This window comes from Gymnodraco acuticeps, unplaced genomic scaffold (assembly GCF_902827175.1).
Source record: "Gymnodraco acuticeps unplaced genomic scaffold, fGymAcu1.1, whole genome shotgun sequence".
NCBI lineage: Eukaryota > Metazoa > Chordata > Actinopteri > Perciformes > Bathydraconidae > Gymnodraco > Gymnodraco acuticeps.
Genome location: NW_022990947.1, coordinates 4,130,231 through 4,149,310, shown reverse-complemented (window position 1 = coordinate 4,149,310; position 19,080 = coordinate 4,130,231). Strand labels below are relative to the sequence as shown.

The window sequence follows — 19,080 nt, the reverse complement described above, 5'->3', positions numbered from 1 at the left end:
CCAAAGTACTCAGGAGTGACTCCCTCCATCGGCGCCAAACAAAATGCCATGCATCGTTTCGCGTTTGAGCCGCTAGACACCGCTGTAGGACTACGTTACCGACATCGTTCAATGTATGTAATGTGCTGTTCAATGTATGCTCATTCTTTATCATTATCAACAGATGGTTTTATATAAAGACCACAGCTCAAGGCAAAATTATAGCATTTTTTCTAACTACATATTTTGTGTAGGCCTATTATAGCATATTAGCAACATTTCACTTTCTAAAAGTAAGATATTAGGTACAACTTTTTTTTTTATATCACCTTCATGTATCAGTGACTGTCTGAGACTGTTCCTAATCTATGAAGTGGTACACTACGAAAAATGTGTTTTTTATGCTTTTCTTCTAAGGTTTGTTTTTAAATCTCTTTTATGATTTAAAATATTAATCACTTAACCCATGGTACACTGTAAACTGCAATTATTTGTTTGGTTACTGCACCTGTTTTAAAATAGAGGAATTAAAAAACGTTACCTTATCTGGTGGCCTAAATTTACTTTAAAACTGCTAATTAAATAGAATATATACATATATTTTCTGGCAATAAAACTGGCCATGGAATTACCCGAAACATCTACATCCAACGGTTTAATCTTTAATGCGTTAAAGTATAGCTTACTAATATTGTTTATGTTAGATATTATTTAAAATATAGTACACTACACTCAGAAATAATGCAAGGCCGTGCATTACAATTGTATTAAGCTAAGTAACCAGTAACTTCCTGTCTTATAAATGTGGTGGAGCTTATCACACACAGGGCAGCTACTATGTCAAATTGAATTATTGTCCAAATGCTTGCACAATTACACACTCATCTTGCAGAATGGTTCATATAACATCATTAAGGAATAATTTACATATATTGGGAAATATAAATTAAAGCAAATCAAAGGATAGAGGAGAATTTACACATAAAATTAAGGGATTTGCATGTACATTTATAAAATATCTCAAAATGTGCCAACAGCAAGATACATTGTGTTGATGTGTAAAACATGACACAAGTGCCTTAGTCTGCCCAATGTGAAAGAGATATCCTGACTTTTTTTTAGGAAATCAAATCACTGTTTGACCTCAAGGGGTCAGCATCAACCTTTGGTAAATATGACAATTACAGTATTCTTAGAAATATTGATGTGTTGTTGAAGGAAACTGTAGAAAAATAATACTGGTTTGAAGTTCTAGCCAGGAAGTTCAAGGTTGGTTGAAGCCAATGAAAACCACTGGCCCCTCCAGTACCAACAACCACAAATAACCCTTAACAAGATACAGCCTCCATATATACTCACTAATCTGTTCAGTATCTGTTCCATACTTCGGGACAGCTTGTATGCATTCTGCTGATTAACAGGCAGTTATTGCCTCAACAGGACTGTCCAAACTATTTAGGTGAAGACAAGTCAATTATGTGTACAGCCCAATATCACAAATGGTAAAATTACCTTACAGCTTGACAATCAGTACAGCATACACCCTCCGTATTTAGACCCTTGATTCATAAAAACTCTCCAAAAACTTTAACGGGATAAAAAAGTAAGAAACCTCAAAATAGCAACAGAGGATGGTTGGACACACATGCAATAGATGAGTACAATAAACCAACAAAATAGGATAAAAGAATGGACAACGATGACAACATTTTAGAAATGTTTTTAACATTGCATTCTCCCGGATTACCTAGATTCTAGCTAATCCGGGAGGATGCCAAACAAGGATTAAATAAGAATTTTAAACATTAAATACATATAATCATTGACACATAAACAAAGGCTGATTTTAGAATTCACACGTATTTCAGATAACTATTATAATAATGAAAAAGATACAAAAACGGATTACAAATTTTATTGATAAAAAAACCATGCAAGATAGAACTACAAATATTGTTCAAATGTGTGTGTGTTTGAGTGTGCGTTTGTGTGTGCGTGTGCGTGTGCGTGTGTGCGTGCGTGCGTGCGCGTGTGTGTGTGTGTGTGTGTGTGTGTGTGTGTGTGTGTTTGCAGGCACATATGAATTCATGTGTGAAACATTCATATCAAAAGAGACACCTTCAACTGTAAAAAAAGGAACTATTTAATTTCCTCAAGTTCGTACAGGTAACATAACAATTGGTCCTTTAATTAAATCAGCCAGTTTTGCATTTGTAAAAGGAACTAGAGGGATTGTTAGTTTTGATCTTTAGGCAAGAGCATTGTAACAATTTCTTTACATACAAAATCCTCAAAGAACCTTTTACAATTTAAATCTACAATGAATGTACATGTTTATCTACATTTCTCTATACAAGCACAGTATATTCAAAATAATCTTCTATACAAAGCAAAGATTATATAAATGTTGCATTTTTAATGTATATACTTAATATTTTCAAGTAAGCCTAAAAGTTAGATACAAAAAGATTAGAAAATAACTCAAATGTGTTACTTTACAACATGCGTTGATATTTAATCAAATGAAATAAAACATTAGATTTAGTTATCTAAAGAGTCTGATTTGGGAAAAAAAGTATTAGAAAATTATATATTCAGCCTACTGAATACCTGGTTTACTAATTTAATACAAAACAATAGTTCGTACTGACATGTGAATGTTTCAACACATCATTTTGAGTTAAATCACTATGTTACAGTATAGGGCAAACTCACAATCAAAATTATGATTTCAATAATACAAAAATCACTATTTTCCTTTTTTAGCAGTACTAATGTACGGGTTAGCAATATTTTTTCCGGGCATGGGCAGGTATGATTTTGATGAAACTACCCACATTTGAAAATAATATTTGGTGTTTTTTTTTTTTGGTTGATATCTTGATATTATTACAGTTTACATTCTAAATTGATCAAATGTACAGGTAAAAACACGGCTGAGTGATTTTGGTTTGCCAGTCTTTATGATTGAAATGATTGGTTTGAGCAGTATGTGTCACAAAAAGGGGTTAGATAGTTGTCAAAATATTCTGAAAAGTGTAGCACTTCCTGTGTTGGACAGGTATGTGTGTTTTAGGATGAATTACAGTAGGCCTATAATCCCTCCACCAAATCGTAGAAAATAAAGCCACTAATGTCTATACAGAAGTTTGCAAATAAGCAGCCCTTTTCCCCAAAAAAGTGGACATGGTCCTCTTATATGTGCATGGTATCAAACACTTTCCCCATCAGTTTCCAAACAGATTTTTCACAACCATTTCACCTACATACATCACCACTCAAGCAAAAGAAAAGCAACAATTTTAAAGCCAGAAAAAGTCAAGTTGGGCGGTAATCTGCTGCAGTGTTAAGACTCACAGCAGTACTGGCCTCTAGTGGGGGAGATCAGTCGTCACAGTTCTGAGAGGAGCTGGATATGGCGTGCAGGCCACAGAGCAACAAGGCTAAGCTAAAGAGTAATTCATTATTGCTTTAATAGTAAATAGCTGCCACACTATGGCAGAAACACAAAGTACTCTTAGGAAACATCATAATACACATTTTTAGAAAAAACAAAGCAACAGTGAACCATCTGTCTGGGAAGCTCACACACATAAGTATAACTCATCTTGGTTGAAATATATTCTAGCTGTAGATCAATTGAATTTGGTCCCTCCACACTTGAGAGACAAAGGTATTCAAATTAAGTAGGGCTTAGTTTGAGAACGTGGTTCAATGCAGTGCAATTGTTTTCCTAAGAATGTAAGCAGCCTGAACAACAATCTACATCTTGGTCTCGCTGTCAGCAGGTCTCTCATTCTCATACTCATTCTCCTGGCAGATTAGCTGGTACGGCTTCTTGTCTGCCTCCTCCACCACCGAGTTTCCCACCTCAGGGTCCTTCTTCTGCAACTCGTGGCGAGACAGGTGCTCCACTATACCTGCACCGATGGAGTCTCCAAGGACATTGGTCATGGTGCGCAGTCGGTCTCTGAGGAAAGACAGTGAACAGGTGAGGACAGGTGGCAGGGAGAAGACAAGATGAAACAAGATGAAACAAGATGAACCATGTCATAACGAGATGAAACGAGACACAACAAGATGAAACAGGACTCATAAAGATTAAACAACACAAAACAAGTTGGAACAAGACACAAACACATGAAACAAGACAACATGAAGGGAAGACAAAACGACGAAGGAAGACAATCAGTATGAAATATCAAACCATTTATTTTGGATGTAGAAAATTAAATCTACATGTGCCCTTGAGCAAGGCACCGGATACCCCTCTTCCCCCCTCACTCCCACTGCTCCCCGGGTGCTGTACAGTAGCTGCCCACTGCTCCTAGTACTAGACTCCTGGTACTAGGATGGGTTAAAAGCAGAGGCCACATTTCACTGTGTGTGCTGTGTGCTCTGCATGTGTGACCATTAAAGAGGGTTTTATCCCTCCCAATTCTATTCTTCTATTCTAAATGTGTGTGGACCAAAAATGATGATGAGTAAACTGAATGGTTTTAATCGCTCCAGGCAATCTTGAAACCACATGAAGCACACAGGCGGTGGATAAGAGGAGAAGGCTTTGCACTGGGTTTTGGACGCCGACTGAATAAAAACAGATGGATAGGGGGACGAGGAATGTGATGGGAGTGTCTCTGCAAGCTCTCCTATAATCCACTCATAGTGCAGAGCACACCAATTTGATCCCTTTTTACCCCCTAAAATCCCTCGCTATGGGAGGGATAATGGATTTCATATTCCTGATGTTACCTCAACCCTCTTAACTAACTTATCTTATACGAATAGCATTTACCAGTTTCTATCAAATGCTAACCAAATGTTTTTTTTGTGTGTTCATTTTCGTTGGATGCTCTGCCTCTATATATCAGACACTTACAAGAACCAATCAACAGCGATGATGAGCGAGATGTCGTCAGTGGGAAGGCCTACAGACGTTAGCACTATCACCATGGTGACCAGTCCTGCCTGAGGGATTCCAGCTGCTCCGATACTGGCTGCTGTGGCTGTGATACTGTTGGGAAAAAAGTGCAACATTTTTTTTTAATTTTCATTCATTTTCAGTGAAACTTTGAAAGACAGGTCCCTTTATTGAACTCCAACCCCTCCTTGGTAATATGATTAAAGAGGGTCACTTGTAATTCATGCATTTGGCTGAAATACTATCCGCCATCAATCCCTGGTCAAAAAGCTGCAACATTACATTACATTACATTGCATTTAGCTGACGCTTTTATCCAAAACGACTTACAATAATTGCATTCGACCAACAAGATACAAACTTGAAGAAAACAGAATCATATAAGTACATCAGGTTTCATAGAGCTAAAACATTTCAAGTGCTACTCAACAGGTTTTAGATAAGCCAGTCCTTTCTTAGTATATAAGTGCTTTGTTAGTAATTCTATCGCTTGAAGGGGAGTCGAAAAAGATGAGTTTTCAGTCTGCGCCGGAAGATGTGTAAGCTTTCTGCTGTCCTGACCTGATGTCAATGGGGAGCTCATTCCACCATTTTGGATTTGAGGCTTTGAGATGCTTCATTTGGTTAAGCAATATCTCTTTACTTAATTAAAGACAAATGTACCAGTACTAGAAATATTCCAGAGCAGTTCCAGGCATAGTTTACTGGATCAAGTCCTCTCAGGTTCTCTTAACGCCGGATTCAGCAATTTTAGAGAAAACATTTTGATAATTGAAAGGAATATTAAAAGAAACTTTCCCCCACCAGATGTATTGTCCATCTCACTCCCATTTTCTTTGTATATGTGTATCTTTGTATACCCATGGCCTTTTTCCTGAAATGTGCTCAGGCATGTAAGACACCCTGTTACCTTATTGCTTGACTAATATTGTGTGTTGTTTATTTCTCACTTATAGATATAGTGAGAAATACATAGCCAAGGCTATGTATGGACCCTGTTGATAGGGTCATAGACACAAAATTGACAGGTAGGCAGACATTCAATACATTTGACAAGAAGTGTATTGGATTGGATTGTTGAATCCACCTTAAAGTTAGTGAATGAATTACAGTATTCATTTAGGTTGAAATAGCATACTGTAGATTGTGATGCAGGTGCTCTGTATATAAGTTACCTTATGGTGAGAATCTGTCCAAAATCAAGGTTATAATTGTTGACCTGAGCAATAAAGATGGCAGCCAGGGCTTCATACAGAGCTGTTCCATCCATGTTTATGGTGGCACCAACAGGGAGCACGAAACGGGTCACACGCTTGTCCACCTTGTTATTTTCCTCCAGGCATTTAAAAGTAATGGGCAATGTGGCAGAGCTTATGAAGGATATAGGGAGAGAATGGATTAAAAAAAAAAACAGCAACACAGAGACATAGCCTATTATGAATAATCAACCACCTCTTTATGACTCTCATCTGACCACGTGTGGGTTTAAGCATCAAGAAGGCTGATAACATACTAAGTCTAAAATCACTACTCTAGTAATAATTTAACAAAGCAACTATTGCCGTTTTTAAATGCATAATATCAGGAAAATGTAAAATACATTATTAGAGTATTTTTTGGGCAATTAATATACTTTTTATCGTCCAGTATTGAAGTATTACATTGTATTAAGGAAGATTATAATACATTCTACCTTGACCTTTCAGTCTGTGAAGTTTTTAGTTGGTCTTAAGTTATATAACATAACCACATACCTTGACGATGTTCCCAGAGCGGTGATGAGCGCCTGCAGCAGCCCGCCGATGAAAACAAATGGGTTCTTCCTGGTTACGAGGAAGTAAAGTGTTGGCAAGACGAAGAGGGCGTGAACGAGCAGGCCACACATGACCGTCACAGTGTACATGGCCAGCTGTCCGCCCATGGATGAGATGTCATCCATCTCCACGATCTTACCAGCGATCAGGAACAGGATACCGATGGGGGCATACCTGAGGATCGATGAGTAATGTTATGAATTTGTAACCCAGATCCAGCATTTTATTTTACGTTAGCCTTGTCCATCCATCCATACCACATGATTATGGCAACCAGCCTCATGATGGCTTCATTAAGACAGTCAAAAAAGTCCTTGAGGGGCCGCCCCTGCTCCCCCATGCTCGAGATGATCAGACCGAAGCAGATGGAGAACACAACCAGGCCAAGAGCATTGACTCCATTGACCGCTGCAGGCACCGGGATCATTTCCTCCCGGGTCATCTTGCTACCATTAAGTGTGAATATGGTGTCGTTCACAGTCATTTTCACATGGACTATTCTCTTGGCATACTGTGTCTTAAACTGCAAAGACAAATGGGTTAAACAGTGATTAATCCTTTTGCAATAACATGTATATGCATGCTTTTATTTAAGAACTATATTTGACTTTTTAAAGATATCCTATATCTAACTTGTTGTATATTAAGATCTGTTTGAATAAGGAGGTTGAAGTGGCCTTAGTTAGCATCTCAGCTGTGTAAGCATGGGTACTGGACTTGTGATATGCTTTGATAATGATGGCAAATTCAGATTTAGTTGCTTCATAATTTAATTTCCAGTGTAACAGAGATCTCCAGTAAGTAGTTTAAAGTTCACATGAATGACAATGGCAATACCCTGTACCTGAGAGGCTTAATCATAGCAGCATGTTTACTTTAATGGGTTTAAGCAAGATTATTTAGACACAAATCATTATGTAACTGAAGGAAAAAGATAAAGAATGGATGTGGTGAGAGGGTTACCTGTTTGGTGCAAGCCTCCACAAGGTTAGGGGGAAACATATTTCTAGAGAAATAGAAAATAGGTACATTTTTATTAGGATTTACAAATAACAAATAGACATTTTCTAAAAAAACATGCGATATATAGACTATTTGGGCCAGAATAAGTGTACCGGAGTTCTCTTGTGACTGTGTTTTGTTGTCCCATAAATGTGTGTGTACCTGATCAAGTCCAGGAAGGCGTCAGCAGGGCTGATCTGCTCAATCTGCTGCTGGTTGGTGAACTCATCCTTTGATCCTTGTCCAGGATGAATAATGAGCACCATGACGATACCAATGAACACAGCAATAACAGTGGTGGTGGTGTAGTACACAACTGCCCGCAAACCCATTTTCCCAGAAGCACGGCCGTCCAGAGCTGCCATACCTGAGAAGGACATTGTCTACATTAATGTATCAGTACAAAAGGTTATATCCTCAATAGAGTTTTTTTAAGTATTTATCTGCTGGTAGCTGTACTCATTATCAGAATTATGGAAATACCTTCAAGCTGTAGACATTTCAGTTCCTAGCAGCAACAGTACTGTACTGTTAGCAGCTTTATTTGTACATACAGTATAGGTACATCATGAGAGTAAGCATGTGTTTAAAAAACAATATAATCATCTCAAAGTTCAGTTACTGTCATAAGAAATACTGCAACTTTTGTATTGTTCTACAAATGGAAGAAAAAAACTCCATTTCATCTCTACTCATGCTGCCTTGTGACCTTACAGTTTGCATAGATGTGTCAGTTACTTGTGTCCCTAAGAGCTTAGTTGATCTGGGAAAAGGTGCTGTGATTATAGGTGGAATACACCCATCTGTATTATCTGCCTTGATATCTGTGGAAACAAAGAGCGGCAGGGAACACAATCTGGCTCTGACCTTTATTGGAAAACAACACCTACTACAGCACCCATGAGGAGATCTAGTATACATTATCTGACTTTAAATACAGATACAATATTATAGCTGCAGGGAGGAACTCTGTAAAAACAAGCCAATACAATTTAGATGTTGTGGTTTTGATAGTTGGGCAAAAAGCTTCACCTATAGTAGGGTTGGCATCATTTAAATATTGTGTTTTATTTGATCATGTAACAGTGTTGCGTATCTCCAAGTGTGACATTAGTTCATTGTGAACTCGAGACTGTCAGTAAAAGATTAAAAGTCTGAGCTCCATTGAATATGTGTGAGGGCAAGCTGACTAACAGAGCTATGATTTATGCAGAAAAAGATTCTTGCAACATAATACAAAAGCTGATGATCAAGTTCCAAGGAAATATTTTGCTCCCTGTTACAGTATGTTGGGTAATAACTCCTGCAGGGATGTATCTAATTATATGTAACCATAAATATGTGGTAAATAGTATTTTACAGGCCTGCTGGAAAGCCAGAAATAAATGTTGGGTTGCTTGAGAAATAGTTTCCACAAAGCTGGTTTCCGGTTAAGAATTGATAAACCTCCACTGGAGAAAGTAACGTTTAATCGGAGCCAGAGGAGAGTTTGAAGACGTCACAGAGCCTGGAAGCTAAACCGTCGTCTACAGCTCTAATAGCATTAAACACAGGTCAGGATAGTGATGGTAAACAGAAAGACAGCCATTCAGCAAACTGGATTTAGAAAGGGACAAGCTGCCTCAATAGACTTGACTTTTCATTTTCAATGTGTCAGTTCCTATTATGGCTATTGTCTTCCTTCATTCAGAGCTTTACGAGGCAAAGCAGGCTTGTGTGATGGAAGATATATGTGTTCCTTTTATGTGTGGCAAATTGTGTGTGTGTGGTGTGTGTGTGTGTGTGGTGTGTTTGTGTGTGTTCGTGTGTGTCCCTACTACTGCGCCCCTACTGCCCCTGCTTTGGCCCTCTCCTTTCCTCTTGTCTCAACACGCCCACGACTAAGGCTTTTATTCTGCTCATCCTTCCCTCCCTTATTTTCTTCTCCCAAATTGTTCACCTCCTCCCTGTACCTCCCTTTGTTTCAGGGTGCCCCCTGGTTCCCCTCCCCTCTTGCCCCCACATCTTTACCTCCCTTCTCTCTTTTTCTTGCACACTGATCTTATTGCTAAAATCCTTTCATAGCCACCCGTTTCCTCCTCCCACCCCTCTGCCCTGCTCTCCTACAATTTCTTTTCTGACAGCCCTGGGAAAACTTGTTGACTTAGTCAGCCCTGCACGCACACAATGATCTCCAGCCTGTTGTCCAGGCAACAACGGACGCAGCCTCACCAATTTCATCCTCTCAAAGGAACAAAAGAAGCGAGTATGAAGGAGAGCGAGGAGAATGACTTTCTTTCTCATATGGGGAATGTTCATCAAACACAAAAGTAGGCCTACTTTGGAGGGGGGTATAGCTGGGTTTGACCAGAGGGCAATTAACATCCACTGACGACTCACAGTTCTAGCAAGACTTTACCTCAAGGCATGCAGTCATAAAATATCGCTACACAATAAAAGAAAACTTATAAGGTAATGTCTTGCAGTGATCGTTGGACCAAATAAGACCCCTGCTTCTTACATAATTTATATTGATGATGTTTTTGGTGAATCATTTAAAAAAAATGTACATCCACAGAGCTTTATGAAAGGTCTAGACGTTATATTTATAGCACAGTTTGTTCACATTAACTTTGTTCATCACTTAACTTCCACCTTTATGTTGCTGCCTTTATTTTATTCAATAAGGCTAACTCACAGAGAATCGGTCCAGTCATTTAACCCTTGGCCTTGTCTTGACTCCCAGTCCCTCCACCTCCTTTCCTCCACATGACCTCCTCTGTAATCATTCTCATTTTCCTCCTTTTACTGCCCACATCCCTTCTTCCTGTCCAGCCCCTTCATGTGTTTCAGCTCTTATTGAAAGGCCTTGAGACAACACAGATTTGACGACCAACGCATTGAGCCGTTTATCTGAAGTCTCTCATACATTTGTATCCTTGGTTCACCTGCCTGCCGGTCCTCTAATCCTGCTTTCCTTCATGTTCTACCTTGCAGGGCCCCTTTCCCCAATTCCCTATTTTGTCTCAGTTTTGGACAGGATAAAAATTCAGAAGCAAATTTCTTCAAACTGAGAGAACCCATTTCACACAGAGACACAATTCAGCAAGGAGCGTGACACTCAGTTTACACAGGGGCCTCGTGTTTGCAGCAAGGAAGTCAAAGGAGCATAGCTCTGATGCTTTTATCTCCAAAAATATGTTATTTTCAAAGTTTTGCTCTGTCGCATAAATCTATCACAGCTCTAAAATAGAGCTTAATCACATTTATGCTGTATAGGATATTGGTTCCTGTTGGAAAGTTGGTGAATCAAGCCTTTATTTTGGGGTTAAAAACACTGATAAACATACAGCTAAAATTTTCAAACTCTCTTCAAGATCAATGGTTGCTGTTTTTCCCTAAAGTCACCTAAAACGTCTCATATTACTTTCAAACGAGGTCAAAGTTTAAGCGGAAATCTGAAGACCGTGGGAGAAAAAAGTGAGCCTCAAATAAATGGTGAGTAAAACAGCTGTGTTGCAGGAGGAAAATGTTTTACAGTATTTTAAAAACTATCCTTTTCTCCCATGACAAAGTACAAAACATTTTTTATTCTGATTATTGTTTTGAAAGTCAAAATAACTTTAAGATAGTGAGTTGCAATGTGTCTGCATAATATGCAGGTGTGTGTGTGTGTGTTGTTTGTTTTGGTGAAACAGTTACTTTTTACAGTCACAGTTACATAATGCTTTTTCGGTGCTGTTCTTGTTGTGACCTCAGCCCTCAATCTGCTCTACAACATTTCCGACACCTGGCTGATGTAACCTCTGTATGATGTAACTCAATGTTAGATGTTGTGTTTGAATTAAAGGATAGCAGGGGACTATGGAAGATAACAATAATCACATTTTATATTAACTTAATTTTAGAATTATCACTTCAATTAGCATATTTGTTCAACTTCATTTTCAAGTTGGTGTTGGGGAAGATTGATGCATTTACTGGTTAAAATTGTTTTGTGCTATGCGCTCTATTTGTATATGCTCTGTAGAAACAAGGGTTAATGTTAGGGTTATGGTTAGAGTTGTTTCATGCAAAATGACCAGAATAAGTGTAAGGTATTTTATTGGTGCAGTGTAGACTATCCATCAAGTTGCACACAAAATTAGGCTATAAAAACAAGAAAATAAATATATATTAAAAAAAATGTCATGTTAAAGGTGGGGTATGTAATTTTGGAGAAACCAGCTCGAGTGCGCTAAAATTTGAAAATACACAACCGGAAAAAAATTGCCACTTCCTTACAGAGCCCCTCCTCCAACACACACGAACGGAACGCGCACATGACCAATGAGGGCACGAGATAAATTTGTGCACAGATGGAAGGCTGACAGGCAGGTAGGCCATCCAGTTATTTTAGCCGGGCCGGCTAAAATTATTGGTCGTGCTTTTTATAGTACTACGGCTTCCACAGATGATTTTTTTTAATGTATTTATTGTCAAAGTATTTAATATATTCATTGCTATCCGGATGTTAAGAGCATTCCATGGAATATAACAACAAGTGTTTCTGAAATAAATTACATACCCCACCTTTAAGTGTGTTATCTGTAATAATAATTGACTTTTTCTAGTCCTATGAAAACTTTATAGAAAATAATATTGTATCTGATTAGTTCAAAAGGCACATCCCTTCAGACATGAGAAAGGAGCCGTGTGCGGGATGACTTGACTACAGACCGCGCTCTTTGTTGGTGTAGCTGATGTCATGTGACATGATGTCAGAGGATGCTGATGTTACGCCCTGCTGCAGCACAAAGCAGGTTATTATCAGGCAAAGTGTGTCTGTCATCCCTTTAGGAGACGGGCCTGTTGCCCGGTCAATCACTGCTCTGGAGATTTGGTGTCAGTATATCCCGCCTTTGTCAGTCAGTGCTGCTTACGAATGGAAAGTCACATGTTCTATATATTTTTTTCCATAACAAGTAGAGTCTGGACAAACCCTTTGCCTCAAGGATAAGGCCTCCCTGCGTGTCAGACTCGCTTTTGTGAACCATGTCAACAGTGACGAATGAACTAATTTCATCCCTGGACTATAACTGAGAAAAAGGCATATGTTTGTCTTTTGCTCAAACACAGGTCCAAATACATGTGAGTTGCAGAGAACTTTAAGAAACCACAAAGTTACCTAGCCCAACAGCTCTGAATTGCTTATTCAAATTTACAAAATAAAGGTTAGATCACTTTGGTTGTGCTGTTTCAAGACCATTACAACATGGGTCAAGCACGTGATTGCTTGAGACCAGTATAGTTTAAGTTGAAAACACATCATCCTTTATCTGACTGTATAGCACATGAGGTCATGCCAACACGCACTGCTATGCACAACACCAACTAGAGCGTTGACTGAACAAACAGCTGGCTCACTCTGCCAGATATTAGGTAGCCTACACGTTAGTCAGTGGAGCCACAAAACAACAAACAGCACTGTCACTGGTATTACGATTATACACAGAAAACACATGCTACCTGCAAAACATAAATCCCACATAAATAATCAACGAATTTGACCTACTTTTTCTAATATGTAAAAAACTGATGCTTTGATTTACTTCAGACCTCTAGGGGACATTGGTGGATTTTATCTAGTGAGGCGCTATTCATATAATAGATGCCAGGAAGCCTCAGTTTAAAAAAAGTTATTTTAGGATATACAGTAAAAGGCCTTTGTTTGGTCACACATTTAGAACATCGTAATGTCACATGCTTGAACTGAAAGTGGCTTAGTTGTGTGTGCTTATTTTAGATATCTGAGGTCTATTTTAACAAAAAATAAGCTACACTTCTCTTTGCTAAATGGTCTGACAACTAGTTGGGAGTGCTGTGTGTAAGCCCTGTGTTGTGCGTAGACGGCTCTGCTAAAGATTCTTCCCTAGTTTAGGTTTCATGTTATGTGTTTAGATAGGTTCCTGTTTTATTTTGATAGTCTTGTCTACCCTCATGTGTCTAAAGTACGTGTCCTGCCTTGTCTGTTTTCCCGCTGTTGTGAATAGAGGTTTCTCAATACTCTAATTTCCCCTCCTCGACTCCTCGGTCCTCCGGTAGTGACCCGGAAATGGATTTCAGCGCGCCGTTGAAGGACATCTCATTTATCGAAATGCACTTCGAGGACCGAGCATCGAGCATCGAGGAGGCTCTCTGGAGGAGTTCTAACCGACTGATGGGTCCTCCACGGCTCCTCCGCGGATGCATTTCCGGGAACGGTGGAGGCGTGACGCACGGCCGGATTTATCTCAGCCAATGACAGCTCTGCATGCATCCCCTTGATATTATTTTATTAACTGCTTTCATCGCGACGCGATGTTTACAGTGAGAACAGCTGTGCGGTCCGTGCAGAAAGCAGAGCAGTGTGTAAAATATATATCACTCAGTATAACAGGCCTACATTACTCTCTGTATTTGTATGCTTCAGTTTAGTAGATATCTACAAACAAAGAGTCGATATTTTTCTAAGACCATTTAGTGCTTCACATAATAAAATACACAACGGCTAGCCTGATTATGCTTTAGGAGCTAGGTGTGTATGTTGTAGCTACAGTGTGTAGATGTGGCGGACAGACGGGTCTCAGTTGGTGTGGTGTCCTATGCTTACTTTTAATACTTGTAAATACAACTTTTGGCACGTAATTTCAATTCCCCATTTCAGTGACCAGAGAGAGGGGGGGATATATCCAGTCTCTGATTGTGTTACGTTATTATGAGAGTGCTCTCTCATACTTGTTTGATTCTGAAATTATATATATGTATATACATATATGTGTGTGCATATGTCCGCATCTGTAGCCTGTTATTGTCTCATTATACCGCACTGTCAATGAATTAAAAGTAAATATATAAGTCGACATGAATGAACACATCTGTCCATCAGACAGAGGGCTGCTGTGCCTCCAACCGCCTGCTGCTTCCCCTCCTCTCTCCTGGGTTCCCCTCCTCAGTCCTCCGCTCGCATCTCCTGTGGGCGGCACCAAGTCTCGAGGATCGGAGTCGAGGATAGGAGTCGAGGAGGGGACATTTGAGTATTGAGAAACCTCTAGTGAGATAAGCTGTGAGGTCCGTGAAGAAAGCAGAGCAGTGTGTAAATATATCACTCAGCATAACAGGCCTACCTACTCTCTGTATTTGTATGCTGTAGTTTAGTAGATATCTACAAACAAAGAGTTGATATTTTTCTAAGGCCATTTAGTGCTTCACATAATAAAATACACAACGGCTGTAGCCTGATTGTGCTTTAGGAGTTGTAAGTGTGTGTGGTACGGTGTCGGTGTGTGTGTGTGTGGTACAGTGTGTGTGTGTGGTACTGTGTGTGTGTGGTACAGTGTGTGCGTAGATGCGGCGGACAGACGGGTCTCAGTTGGTTTGGTGTCCTATGCTTACTTTTAATACTTGTAAATACAACTTTTGGCCCGTAATTTCAATTCCCCATTTCAGCGACCAGAGAGAGGGGGGGATATATCCAGTCTCTGATTGTGTTACGTTATTATGAGATTGCTCTCATACTTGTTTGATTCTGAAATTGTATATATTTATATAAATGTGTGTGTGTGTGTGTGTGTGTGTGTGTGTGTGTGTGTGTGTGTGTGTGTGTGTGTCCGCATCTGTAGCCTGTTATTGTCTCATTATCCGCACTGTCAATGAATCAAAGTAAATATATAAGTCATCATGAACACATCTGTCCATCAGACAGGGCTGCTGTGCCTCCTGCCATCATTAATGGACGTCTCTTTAAAAGGACCGCTCAGAGGAGAGGAGTTCTCATTTCTCTAACCGCCTGCTGCTTCCCCTCCTCTCTCCTCGGTTCCCCTCCTCAGTCCTCCGCTCACATCTCCTGTGGGCGGGACTAAGTATTAAGGATAGGAGTCGAGGATAAGAGTCGAGGAGGGGAAATTAGAGTATTGAGAAACCTCTATTGTCTAAATTGTCTTCACCTGGTGTTGTCTGTCTAGTATATATAGTTCTCGTCTTCCCCTGACTCGTTGCCAGATTGTCTTGTGTGTTCCAAGCATTCCAGTCTAACCTAGTATAGGTTAGACAGAGTGTTTGTTTTGTTACTTTATGTATTCAGTGTGTTGTTACCTGATTACATTAAAACGCTTAATTTTGATACTTTGTTTGTCTCTGCATCGTGCATTTCATTTCACGCCTTTGTACAGCCTTAACACCCTGGGTGTTTGCAACATTGACACAAGTATGTTGTTAGCATCAATGATGCTATTAGTACCTAATTTCCATCAGATTCACATCACATCATTGAAATATATATTTAGATGTACTTTCAATGACTTAAAATAAAAGTTTGAGGCTTTCAAAAAGGATAACATGTTGTGTTATTTATGGTCTGTCTGTGTGAAACTTTAAAAGACTACAAGAGTAATAGGTCATATTTATTAATTAATGAAGAAAGCGGAAGATGTCCTAATATAAGTTATATGACCTGATGTTCTTACCTGTGATAAGACTGGAAACCAGCAGGGGCAGCACCAGCATCTGAAGCATTCTCATCAGCAGCTCCCCAGGGAACGAGAAGAACTTCATCTCCCGGTACGACATCTTGTAAGGCCGCAGGCCAAATCCCATGATAGTGCCTGCAATGATAATAAGATGTGGAAGAAAAGTCCAAACCTGATCAGAATTTCAAGACCAGATAATCTAGTTAGCATATTACAGCAAAATCAAGCATATTTATGAATGGGGGACTGAAAAATTGTATTGTAACACAAAACTGCCTTGCAGACTCACATTATAAAATACAAAATAGTATACAGTGTAGTCTGCTGTCTGCCTATGGTGCAGGAGCGTTGGGGCTCCGATGATCCAAGTTTAAGCATGAGTAACATTGTTTCGAGGAATTGCATTTGCTTTGCTCATTGTATTTAACTTATATTCATCTATAAGTTTATCCCGGGTTTATCCCCTACAGCTCGATCCACCAACAGGGCCCAGCTGGTTGACCCGGCAGCCTGAAGTGAAGTTAACACTATCCTGAATGCAGCAATCAGGATATGCGTTTGTCATGGCATGGTGTAATTCTAGCAGGGTTGCAGATGTGCAGGCGGTGGGTGGGCCTGGCTTACTTCCTACTGAGACCGACTGAAAAGGTTAATGGCAGCAGGTCAAGGGTCAGCTGCCGGGTCAGATTAAGGCCTGCCTGCTAGGTTCATCTGAGGTCCCTTTATTCTCTCATCCTCCACTGTTTGTTTCTATTATTTTCCTTCTTCCGTCCTGCTACAGGGGAGTTGCTTACACCAGATAGATGTAATGAGGAGACAGAAAATCTCCTGCCTTTTTCTGTAAGTGCTAACACATTCTTCTCCAATAATATTCAATCAATTAAATTACCATGTGGTGCCTGGACTAATTTTACTAGACAAAGAAAAGGTTCTCACTTACCAATAATGACAGCAGCGACGGTAAGGATAACAAAGGCATTTCTCATGAAGCATCCTCTCAAATCGTCCTTCGTGATGCTCTCCACTCTCTTCTTGGCCAGCAGGGATCGGGACTGGACCCCAGCCCGGATCTGCTGCAGCCCGCTCCGGGTCCTCTGTGGGTTCTCCCCATTGCTCTGAGTCATAGCTGCTGCTGGGTCTTTAGATGTGTTATTGACCCCTCTTCCTCTTTTTAACACACGTCCTTTGGCTTAAGTATACTGTTAAGTGTCCTGATCGAAAGGGAAGACATATTGTGAGAGCTAGCGTTAAAAACATTGGTTGACCAAAAAAAAAACAATGATGAAAGGTAGAGAAGCACTTTGTCAATAATAGATTTAAAACACATTTTAAGTTGTGCTTTGTATTATTGATATGCTTAACTCAAAATGCAGCATATAGGAGTGATTACAGGAGCCTAATAATCATGAAACCCCCAAAATATGCATAAAAACATAAATGAAATGCATGCGTCAAGAATGTGTGTGTTTTATTCACAAATTAAACAAACTTGAGTCACTACAACACACGTGTTGTTATGCTGATAAGGATTCAAGGTCTCACACATGCAGATACACACAGTTACAACGGTCAAATGGTAAAATGCATTTGCAGGCACATTTAAAAATGGTAAAATACTAAAATAGAAGTAGTTTCTGTACCTTTAGACTTCAGCAATAAGTTCCTCTGGAGTAATGTTTTCTTTCAGAGGTAAAGTTCTGGTTTAAAACCCAGTGTGAGAGGGACAGAGGAGCTCTTTGGTTGGGAGCTGGTTGGAGCAACCAGCAATGAAGAGAAAGAGAAGTAAAAAGAGGAGAGGGGGGAGAAAAGAGAGGAGGAGCAGCAGCGAAATGAGGGAATGAAAGGGCCAGTAAGAACGGAGGCGGTGCCGTAGAAGAAAAACTAGTCACTCACACAGTGTGGGCTTGTGGGGAGGTGAGGCGGGATCTAAGAAAGTGAGGTAATTTAGAGAAGGAGGGTGCTTTTCAGACAGAGGGGAGTTTGACGAATAATGAGCTTTCCAAGCAGGAAAAAGAGAAAGGACCTTCTTGTTTCTTCTATCCCTCTCAGCCTTCCTTTCAAATGGTTTTTCACGCTTGAGAAATTCAGCCTGATTGAAGATTCCTGTGGAGAGTGAGTCAACAGTGAAATAAAAATTCTCAATCAATCACAACAATTTTTTTAAGTGGATTAGCCATTCATACATTTATTTTGGCACATCTCCAATTGACACACTCATTAATCAATCTGCCTTTTTTTGCTAGATTTAAGTCCATTAGACATTTACATCACACAAAGGTCACCTTTTTGTCCATGTTAGGCATCTTTAGTTAGGCGGAGCTAAACTGAACGGGTAAATGTTGACCAAGTTCCAGTCACGACTCGTGCTCTGAAACCTTTTGCTATAAACAAACAATCTGTTCAAACAGTGATGAGTGTTTAGAATTTTGGAGGAATTTTGCAAACTGAATGCTTCTGGGACAGTAAGTTAAATGTGTGTCATTTAAACGTAATGAATACTTTAGCACAGGAGAAATTGGTCAAGAAAAACACTCCCACAGAGGATCAACCAAACACAAGCAGCTGACGACCGGGAGCAAAATTAAGGAATTTAGAGTTTGGCGTGTGATGCAATGAATGCTGATATGGAGTCAGATTTGGGTCAATATTCTCGCGCGTAAAACAAGCTACTCACGAGCGGAAAATGTTCTTTTACATGCGCATAAAATGACCCTCGCGCGCAGATTAAACCCCCGCGAGCGGCTCTGCGCCCGCGAGCGGCTCTGCGCTCGCTCGCGAGAGAGACAGCCCTCTTGCTTGCTCGCGGGAGTGTCAGCCTCGCGGAGTCTGTCTACGCGCGCGTGAAAAGTTTCTGGCACTTTGGGGCGGAGCCACTGGACTTTGATTGACAGCTGCCAGG

The 19,080-nt window shown here is 39.9% G+C and overlaps 1 protein-coding gene across 1 annotated transcript; it reads right to left on the bottom strand.

Moving 5' to 3' along the window:
* Positions 1-1,879: 1,879 nt before the first annotated feature.
* LOC117558611 (excitatory amino acid transporter 1-like) lies at positions 1,880-18,115 on the bottom strand. The gene is made up of 10 exons (XM_034234885.1): positions 17,822-18,115; positions 17,122-17,392; positions 16,179-16,316; positions 7,879-8,083; positions 7,678-7,720; positions 6,972-7,237; positions 6,655-6,888; positions 6,076-6,270; positions 4,859-4,993; positions 1,880-3,949 (listed from the first exon to the last, which is right to left on the bottom strand). The coding sequence occupies exons 2-10, from the start codon at positions 17,303-17,305 to the stop codon at positions 3,742-3,744; spliced, it is 1,608 nt and encodes a 535-aa protein (XP_034090776.1). The 5' UTR covers positions 17,306-17,392; positions 17,822-18,115; the 3' UTR covers positions 1,880-3,741.
* Between the last annotated feature and the right edge of the window lie 965 nt (positions 18,116-19,080).

What these genes read in the sequence shown, in the direction of transcription:
- LOC117558611 (XM_034234885.1), bottom strand. Translation starts at nt 17,305, where the DNA reads ATGACTCAGAGCAATGGGGAGAACCCACAGAGGACCCGGAGCGGGCTG. An exon ending in TGGAGGCTTGCACCAAACAG is followed by an intron (nt 7,238 to 7,677) that starts GTAACCCTCTCA and finishes TTGTCTTTGCAG; the next exon opens with TTTAAGACACAGTATGCCAA. An exon ending in GGACAGATTCTCACCATAAG is followed by an intron (nt 4,994 to 6,075) that starts GTAACTTATATA and finishes TTTTCCCAACAG; the next exon opens with TATCACAGCCACAGCAGCCA.